The following is a 10,533-nucleotide window of genomic DNA, read 5'->3' on the forward strand; positions in this document are numbered from 1 at the left end:
TAAAGAGCAAACACGAGGAAATCTGCAGATGCTGGAAATTTGAACAACACACACAAAATGCTGGTGGAACACAGCAGGCCAAGCAGCATCTATAAGGAGAAACACTGTCGACGTTTCGGGCCGAGACCCTTCGTCAGGACTTCTTTTATATATGCTGTTTCAGTTGATCTGGCCTCCACAGAGCCCTGATCTCAACATCATCAAGGCTGTCTGGGATTCTGTCTGAGAGAGAGAAGCAAGCAAGACAACCAAGGTCTGCAGAAGGACTGCGGCAAGTTCTCCAAGATGCTTGAAACAACCAACCAGCTGATTTTTTTAAAAAATATATAAAACTGCAAGACAGTGTATTTAAGCGAATTGATACAGTTTTAAAGGCAAAGGGTGATCACACCAAATATTGAATTAATTTAGTTTTTTTTACTGTTAATTGCTCTATAGTATTTTTTGATATTAAGAAACTTTATATTTCATTATTTTTGAAAGCATCTTTATTTCAAAGAACTTTTTTTTTTACATGTGCCCAAGACTTTCGCACATTGTCTATGTTACCTGCCAAAGCAGATAGCTCCACATCTTCCCACATCATTCCCATGTGTGATTGCCAGAGCTTTGCTCAATCATTTAACCATCATATAAATATTATTGCGAAGAAAGCACAACGGCGTCTCTACTTCCTCAGGCATCTGCGGAGATTCGGCACGTCATTGAAAACCTCGACGAACTTCTAGAGCTGTGTCATGGAAAGTGTGTTGACCGGCTGCCTTACAGCCTAGTATGGAAACACCAATGCCTTGGAGTGAAAAATCCTACAAAAGGTAGTGGATTCAGCCCAGTACATCATGGGTAAAATCCTCCCAACCATTGAGTACATCTACACAAAACGCTGTTGTAGAAAAGCAGCATCCATCATCAAAGATCCTCACCAACCAGGCCTTGCTCTTTTCTCACTGCTGTGGAAGGAGGAAGGTCTCAGGACTCACAGCACTAGGTTCAAGAACAGTTACTACCTCTCAACCATCAGGCTCTTGAACAAAAGAGGGTAGCTATACTCATTTAAGGACTCTTACGTTATTTCCTGCTCGTTATTCATATCTGCACTTATACAGTTTGTTTACAGTTTATAGTTCCTGATGCTTACTGTTTACAGTTACTGTTCTATGGATTTGCTAAGAATGGTTGTTAAAAAAGAAAACAAATCTCAGGGTTGTATGTGGTGACATGTATGTACTCTGATAATAAATTTTACTTTGAACTTTATTACAATGCAGCCTTCTTATATCCTTGTCATAATTTACATTCTCACCTATCTTTATGCCACCAGTAAACTTATGAACTTTACCTTCGGTAAAATCAATCAAATAAATTTAATAAATTTGATGCCACAGGACCGATCCCTGTGGCATATCACTCATTATATCTTGCCAACCAGAAAAAAAGGCACATTTATGCTAACTCTCGATTTCTTGTTAATCAGCCAGACATTTTGTCTATACCAATGTGTAATCCTGCACACCATGAGCTTTTATACCAGAAATAACACTTGATGCAGTACCTTATCAAGTTCCTTCTGGAAATCTAACTAATGGTCAACTAACAACTTCCCTTCAGACAGTCTATGTTAACCCTTCAAAGAATTCCAGTAAATTGTTCAGACCTATCTTCCCATTCATGAAACCATGGTGAATTTGTTTACCCGTATTTTTCCCCGAGTACACAGCTCTTATTAAAGATCTTTAATAACACTTTCCCTATGACAGACGTCAAGGCAGCTAGTCTGCAGTTTCCTGCTTTCTGTCTCTCTCGGCTTTTGAATAAGGAAGTTACATTTTCCATTCTTATGGGACAGTACTAAATCAAGATTTTGGAAAATTAAAAACAATGCATCACCCACCTCACCAGTTCCATGTGTTAAGAGCCTAGGGTGATACCAGAAGACTTTTCAGCCAGAAATTCGTTTGAACAACCTGCACAGGATCACTGTGCTGGTGATTGTTATTTTCTTGAGTTCTTCCTTCTAATCCAGTTCATATTTAAAGCCTGAGTTAAAACAGGGTTGGGTGGGGGAAATACCAGTTTAATTAATCTGCTATCTTCTTTTCCAATTTAATTCCCCAGTCTCATGTTTTTTTGTAAGACCAATTCTATTCATTTTTAAGTATCTAAATAAATTCTCACTGTTCACTTTTGTATTTCTGACTGGCTTCATTTCATGCTTCAGTTTCTCCTTGCTTATTAATCTTTTGGCCATTAGTTGGTGTTCCTCATTTCCCATTCAATCTTATTATCACGCGGGTCCACGGTTATAGGGTCAAGTCCTTTCATCAAGCACTGCGGCAGAATCTGTTAGGCTTCAAAGTTCCCTGGGCTAAGCAGAGTGCCTTAGCAGAGAGCATAGATAGAGTAAGGTGATGTGGAAAAGTTCCTCCTAGTGTCTGCTCATTTTTCTTCATTGTGAAGTTTCACTAACTATTCATCCTGAATCTGTGAGACCAGAAAAGATGGCACCAGCATTACATTGGCATTAATATGTCCCACCATCTTCATTATTCCCAGTAACAGGGCAGCATGGTTAGCACAACGATTTACAGTGCCAGCGACCTGGGTTCAATTCCCGCCGCTGCCTGCAAGGAGTTTGTACGATCTCCCCGTGACTGTGTGGGTTTCCTCCAGGTGATCCAGTTTCCTCCCACAGTCCAAAGATGTACTAATTGGTAGGTTAACTTGTCATTGTAAATTGTCCCGTGATTAGGCTAGGCTAGGCAGTGCGGCTCGGTAAAAATAAAATCTTGATTCAATAAAAATTTAAAATATAGATATATACCAGATGAATTTTTGTAGAATCTGAGTCCTTCCAAAAGCTGAAAATTGCTAATGAAAGCTTTCATGTGACATTCTTTAATGTTCTCTGAGCAGGCTCAGCTGTTGACTTCCAGTCCCAGTGTGCCATCAAACTTCCACCAGCAGGTTCTCAAGGTGGGTGTTCAGATTAATCTGGAAATGGTGCAAACATCTCCTTCCTCAAGATAAAAGGCCCTAATCGTCAAATTTGGGAGGAGTCACAGGTTAAAAAAACACTACTGGAAACCGTAAGGATCAAGTGGTACTGTAATTATGTGACTGACGATGTCCAGCCACTTGTACACACGTGGCAGTGGGATCCTGTTTGTAACTACAGGTATTTATTTATTTAGCAAAACAGCACAAATTAGGCCCATCCATCCCTTCAAGCCACACCGCCCAGCCACTCTACAACCCCAATTAACCCTAACCTAATGACTAATTAACCTGCCCAGAATGTCTTTGGACTGTGGGAGCAAACCACAGCACCCGGGGAAAATGTAAGCACCCAAGGGGAGGGCATACAGAGACTCTTTACAGAACAGTGCCAGAATTGAACTCTGAGCTCCAGAATGCCCTGGCTGTAATCGCATCACACTAACCACTCCATTACCATGGTGCCCTCAGCTAGTTTGAGCCACAAAGTCCAAGTTCAAGCATAATCTTCTCTGGGTTTCTCCTACCTAAGTCCTTGGAAAAGATTATAATATTTGAGAGAAGTTTGGATAAGTGCATGGATGGGATGGTTATGGAGGGCTATTCTGCAGGAGCAGGTTGATGGGATAAAGCAAAATAACAGTTGTGCACAGACTGCATAGGTCAAAGAGCCTGACTCTGTGCTGAAGTGTTCTATGTCTCTATAACTCCATAATTGCTTAATAACATCATTGGTGGATGTCCAAAATCTCATCACCTACCCTTTTATCCTTGTGGACGTCTAGTTTCATCAAAAATATTCACTTTGCACGACAAAGAAATCGTCAGTTAAATATTGGGCATTTAAAGAAAAAGTTAAGAGTCAGTTTTGAAGTGCACTGGTACTTAAGCAGAATAAGCTTAACACTGATTCTCAAACTAATTTAAAGTCTACAATATTATGCCTTTTCTGAGAATCATACACCATCGTTTCTCCTTAGTGACAAGGCGCATTTCTGAGAAATGGATCACAAATGTTCTCAGCATTGTATATCTAATATTACAGTAGTGACGTATGTTTTTTGCTCTGTAAGTTGCACCTGTAGAATATTTGCCCTACATCCCCCAGTTTATTATTAGACACAATTTTACTTGCTCCTTTGCACTTACAATAATGAGTCTGGGACTAATTTAAAGAGCAGAATGGTTATATTCTGTTCACAGTGAGGCAATTAAGTGATCAGCATTTCCATTATTACCATGCCACAGAGGGCACAATACAACCCCCAAGAGAAAATTGACAATCCTGTACCTTCGGCAGCACAGATTAGTAAGAAGTGGAAAGATAGCTTTGGCTTTTATGCAAAGTTGCACTTAAATAAATAGGCAAACTTCTGGAATTCAGAGCGCTCTATCCAGAATATATACTTAAAGTAAAAAAATATATTAAATGCTCTTTCAAAGAACTCTGCTGTCTTCAGAAAGCATTACAGAGGAAGACAATAGACCAAATTATAGATAAAGAATCACAGTTTGAATCCCTTTAACTAAATCCTACATTTAAAGTTAGTTGCTGTTCTCTTTTTACTCTTTGTTTATTGAGCATTCAACTCTGTCCCTCTGTGTGTTAGCTTTTAACTCTTCGCTTTGAATCGCGGAGGCACTCGGCATTTGGCTGATCACGTTAATGATATCGATGCATTATATAGTCCTCGTTTATCTGAACAAGCATGAGAAGTGGACAGGAGGGCGGTGATCAAGGTTTACGAGCATGGGAATCAGGCCGGCTCTGCTGCTAGTGAACGGCGGATCAATCCTAAGGCATTGCGTGACCTATTCCTTTATCGTGCCTCTCCAGATGAGAATGTTCCTGTCTGGAATCCGCTAAAGCTCATGTCAACCGAGGGGTGGAATGAACAGAATTTTGTACCTCTCACCGTTTGCCATTACTAATGAACCTTGGCATTGCGCTGTTGGCCGTAAATTCACCTCCCTCACTGCAAAGTCAAACATTCTACACCTTCGGTTAAGTTCCTCACAAATCAAATTGATAAATAAAAAGCGTACCAGCGCTAAGATTCAGAATTCTTCCCTGTTGAAGTTTGAAGATAGTTGTGATTTGGTGGACACTGATAACAAAGGTCAACATAATTCACGCAAGAGATGAAGAAACGGAAACCGAACAATATGGTGTCAAAAATACATATTGCTGCAATGTCCTGTAATATACATTAATTACTTTTTAAAACTTTTTTTAAAATCTCCACATTGGTATGAAAAAGCAGACTGGTGATGAGAGAAAGTGACAAAGTTCACAAAACCCCATCTTTCAAAATGATTGGGCATACTTGCTCGCAATATTCTCCAATAAAGAAGCCAGAGGCAACGTCTCCGATGGACTCTGGTTATTTAGCACATACCTTCGTTCTTTTTAGTGTCACTCCCGGGCAGAATGATGGAGGAGGTCTAATACATTAAAAGTAATGTTTTGTGTCTTTTGGCAAAACATTGCTGTTCGAACATTCAGTGGCAACTAAAACAAACGCCTTTAAGACACACTAGACTGTCAGCAACGGACACTTGCTTTGATCAACGGTGTCTCAATGACAGCTTTGGTCTGTGTCCCTGCTATTTTCCCATCACCAAATACCAACCCCAAACCAGTGGAAATACAAAAAAAAAGAGCAGATTCATAATTGCTCTGGAATTCTTAAATTGATCTTTAATAAGCATTCACCAGATGTTGGTTACTCCATTTTAAATCAGGAATCACATTTAGAAAGGTTATGGAATTTGACAGTTCATCTTTCACTTCAGTGGCTTCTGTCCGTTCGTCAATATGTGCTATATATTTAAGTGGGTGTATTTTTTTTTAAGTTATTAGGCTCAGCTGAGCTTGCTAGTTTTTACTTGTCTACATGGTACTAGGTAATAAAACAAAATCATCCAGATTAGGGAGGAGACTTCAGACCTGCCTAGAGTATGTGTCAATAAATAATACCATTTCTAAACTACTTGCATCATATCACATTACATTTCCGTAACACGTAGGCCTCTGTTTAAATTCGCAAATGGGAGTAGCTTCCATAGGCATCCTGGCTAGCATAGACAGGTCGGACCGAAGGGCCTACTTCAGTGCTACATTACACTATGACTCAATGGGATCCATTGTAATTATATGTAGGTTTTGTATTGGCTGAGCAGCAGGAGAGATAAATGTTTGTTATGTTTGCCAGCTGCTCAATATTATAGCCATTCCATCCGTATCTTGTCCAGCAGTCGCTGAATAGCAGCTTGAGATTTGAAGTAGTAATTAGAATGGGGCGACTTCCCTGCATTGTACCCAGGCTGTTGTCCTTATAGGGCTGTGAACCTGACTAAAGATCCAGGGAGAAGAGACTTGATTCTGGAAATACTTAGTTCGATGAATGTAAAGAATGGACATTCATAAGTGCTACTGAACCCACAAGGGAACAATCAAAATGATGGCGATGCTGGAGACTGCAGATGCTGGAACGAGGAGCATTCACAGTCTGCTTGCAGAACTGAGGGGTCAGACAGCATCTGTGTTTGGGAGGGGGGCAGAAACAGGAATATTTCGAGTCAAAGGTCTTCGAGACGACCACAACCTTGTCGTAGCGCGTGGAGGCTTGTGTGCCTCAATGACCCGGAGAGCTACGCTGGTTGGAGTCAGGGCTTTATGCTTTGGCTTTTAGCAGGGTCACCCACGCCAAACAAGTCAAAGGGCAGAGGCCAGACTAGGAGTGGTCCACCGGTCCCCCAGGTTTGAGGGTTCAGCTCAGGACTAGTAACTCTGACTGGCGAAATAAAAGAGTTTCAGAAACAGCAATGAAGAATCCTTGTACATTTGAATGCATTGCTAGTCCTGAGTCTCCATCTGGGACTTGCACGAGAGCCGAGGTACTGACATGACAAAGGAAGCCGTGAACACCAGCAGAGATGGAGGACATTTATTACTGCCAGTGGCGTAACAGGGAGTAAGTAAATGAGTCAAACCATGCATCAGGATTGAGAGCGAAAAAGGAGAGGTGGCCAGTAAGTAAAAACAGTCTTCTTCCATTTTCAAAGTGAATTTAAGCATATGATTATCAAATTCGGTTTGTGAGTGAATCTGTCACTGGATCACATAGTGCAATTAAAAATTAAGTCAGAACTTAACTAACTCGCCCATCATATTTCCTTTTTGAGGTTTCAATTCTAATTACTAATCATTGCCAAGATAAAACTCAACAATTGCTGAAACCATGGTTACAGGATGCTCTGATGCCATCACGTGGCCAGACTTAAGCATTAATTATACAACTCGGGCAAGGGAAGACGCTGATCCCCCGGAGAGCAAACGAACAGTGGAAACCTCCACTAACGTTCAATTCTGCCTCACTGAATAACCAAAGGCACACAGCAAAAATAAAAGAAAAACGGCCACCTGCCTCAGAAGCCACATCGGTCCGGTCAGTAAGCACAACAACATAGCAACATGGTTTAATCTAGTCCGTGATTTGCCTATTCCAAGTTAGGAGTTATAGATTAAAATAAAGTTATAACAACCATAGCGACTATTCACTTACCCAAGCTCTTTGGACATAGTCTGCCTCTTCACACTAACCTTCACAAGTGATATATATTTTTTTACAACAGCTGCTCTTTCTCTCTCAGGTCAAAAACATCCAGGTGGTTTTGTGTGATATTTCAAGGTAAAAGCAAACCACATCAATGATAGATCTGTATTTATTTCCCTTAAGGTTCACTGCAGGAATTTTGCTGACAGGTAGGTTCTCCTGCCTGATTCTGATTGGGTTCCCCAGATACAGGTACGCCTGCAGGTGAGTCAGACAGGTGTACAATAACAGGTGCAATATCTTAACCCTTTACCTACCAGATTCTTGGAAAATGAAATTTCCTAAATTTTGAACCTATGTGTGTATACAGAAAGAAGAAACTTTATATTGGACATCTCATATCAGCCTAAGATACTCATGGTCAACCAACTGTTTTTGAATGATTGGAATTTAGAAAGGTGGCACCCAGATGTGCAAGAATAAGACTTACATAAAGCAATGAAATAAGTTATCACTTCATCCACTGTATACGCTGGCTGCAGAATAAGTGTTTCCCAGGACACCAGGAGAAATTGCTGATCTTCTTCAAACAGACCAGAGGGGTCTTCAAGCCATTTCTTTACATTTATCACTTGGCCACTGGCATTTCTCTAAGAAACTAGTAGCAAGCGATCAGTATAAATCTTTGCGGCTTATCCTGTGCCCTTTACAAATTTATCTGTTGCCCTTTGGGATCTTAGAACCAGATCATATAGGAACATTTTAAAAGCTCCTCCTGGAGGCTTTCATGGGATCAACATTGATGAAATCTCCAAGCTGATCATTTTCACTGCATGGAACCTGTAAGCTAATATTATGAGTATTGACTTTAGTTAAATAATTTTTATTTATTGTGATACAGTGCAGAATAGGCCCTTCTGGCCCTTTGAGCTGCGCTGCCTAGCAACCCCCGATTTAACCCTAGCCTAATCACGGGACATTTTACAATGACCAATTAGCCTACCAGTCAGCATGTTTTTGGACTGTGGGAGGAAACCAGAGCAACAGGTGAAAGCCCACATTTTCCACGGGAAGGATGTACAGACTCCTTTCAGATAACACTGAAACTGAACTCCAAACTCCGTTTTAACAACATTGCGCTAACTATTACACTACTTGGCACTGAGGTGGTATTTCTTTCAAATAATTCCTCATTTCATTTGTATTTGTACCAGCCTTCCAGATGAACTGCGTAATAATGCATTGTAAGCAAAACAAATTATAACTTCTAAATGTAAAATCTTGTGCTTCAAGATCAAAACACCTTTGTCACATCCTCAAAGAAAAGTGATTTCAGATTGGTTTTGTGAATATATATTCAAATTCTTACACGTCTTTTAGTTATTTCCCAGTTCCTCAATAGTCTCATCATTAATAAAGTTGTGTGTAACTTTACCGGAATTGAGCTTGGTTTATGCTTTTCTTGTAAGTGTTGTTTATGATGGAATGTGCCCATGACACAGCTGCAAGTAAGTGTGACAATATGCTCAATTTTAACTTTTAACTTTGACAATGAGCTTCAAAAAGACATGCTTCTTGTTTCCTGGGTCAGTTCTGTCACCTTTCTGACAAATAGGATTAATTTCTGCTCTTTCCCACTTCCCAGGCATCTCCCAAGCCTCAAATCGTTCCGAAGAGATTTGTGCCAAAGCTTTTGTAGCTTCCCAAGGATCATTGAATCTACCTCATACAGGCATTGAGATTTTGTTTGCATTATATTTTTATACCAGTTTAGCTAGCATGATGGTAGCACTATGAATAGTATCAAAGCTTAAATCTACAAAACCATTTCCACATCAACTGAGTTACCAGCAAGAGTCACACATCTGCTCCCAGCATTTGTGTCGTCCATTCATCTGGGCTTAACACTTCCTTCTTTCCATCGACAATCCTTTTCATTTTGCCTTATTCAATACTTTGTCTTTTCAGTGCTGACTTTTGAACATCCGACACATTGAGCATCCTGATACTCTACCATTTTCCATCATTCCTTTAAATTCCCCTTTTCCCCCCTTTATAGTTTGTATGGTTAACCAGCACATGCACCATCTCTGCTATTCACATGGTGTATAATTGGTTCTCTTATTTCAAAACCATTTCCTTGAACAAACTTCAGAATTCCTTCATTTGCCTATTTACATTTCAAAACTGTAAAGCTGAGCTTGACAACAGTCCTTGAGTACTTAAGAGAATTTTTAATATTTTGGTTCTATTCACACAACTGTTCCCTGAGCTGCGCCGGTGCACGGCCGTGCAGTAATTGAAATGCTTCCGGGCACATAACTTTTGTCGCCACGTAAGAAAGATAAGAATGGTAGTGTTGTGGTTATGCAACACTTTACAGTAAAGGCAAAAGGGGTTCAATTCCTGTCACTGCCTATAAGGAGTTCATACGTTCTCCCCGTGACTGTGTGGGTTTTCTCCCACTGTCCAAAGATATACCGGTTAATTGGTCATTGTAAATTGTCCCGCGATTGGGCTAGGATTAAATCAGGGGCTTGCAGGTCAGTATGGCTCAAAAGGCCAGAAGGGCCTATTCTGCGCTGTATCTCAATCAGCCAATCCAATCAATAAATAAATAGTTTACGAAATGGGGAAGATTTTCATTCTACCTCTCAATTAATAAATAAAAAAGTACGTGATTATTCAATTTTCATTCTAATATTCAGAGTATGCATATTAGAAAAAAAACATGCAACTTTCCATGCAGTTTTCAGGCCGTGTAAAAATTTCCCACTCAGAGCAAAGACTGGACCATGCAACTGTAAAAAATGTTAGAGGGAACAGTGATTCATACAGCAAACTTATTAACATCAAATGTGATTACATTATGACTACTGATACTTATAGCCTTACCCAATGTTGTGTTGAGAATTTGATCATCCCTATTACTCACAGAAACTTAATTGCTTTATTTTATGGTTGGCTGGCTGACAAGCTG

General features: G+C 40.0%; 1 protein-coding gene across 3 annotated transcripts in view; it reads right to left on the reverse strand.

The window, feature by feature from the left end:
• Positions 1-7,715, reverse strand: part of LOC140719798 (grainyhead-like protein 3 homolog) — a 90,934-nt gene extending 83,219 nt beyond the window's left edge. The window contains exon 1 of one of the 3 annotated variants that reach the window (XM_073034677.1): positions 7,563-7,715. In XM_073034677.1, the coding sequence (XP_072890778.1) occupies positions 7,563-7,579 (17 nt within the window). In that variant the 5' untranslated portion in view covers positions 7,580-7,715. Of the gene's footprint in view, positions 1-1,891; positions 1,979-5,393; positions 5,488-7,562 lie in introns of those variants that run through there. The other 2 variants (XM_073034679.1, XM_073034678.1) reach the window with 2 other exon arrangements.
• Positions 7,716-10,533: the final 2,818 nt, after the last annotated feature.

Source organism: Hemitrygon akajei, chromosome 32, assembly GCF_048418815.1.
Source record: "Hemitrygon akajei chromosome 32, sHemAka1.3, whole genome shotgun sequence".
Taxonomy (NCBI): domain Eukaryota; kingdom Metazoa; phylum Chordata; class Chondrichthyes; order Myliobatiformes; family Dasyatidae; genus Hemitrygon; species Hemitrygon akajei.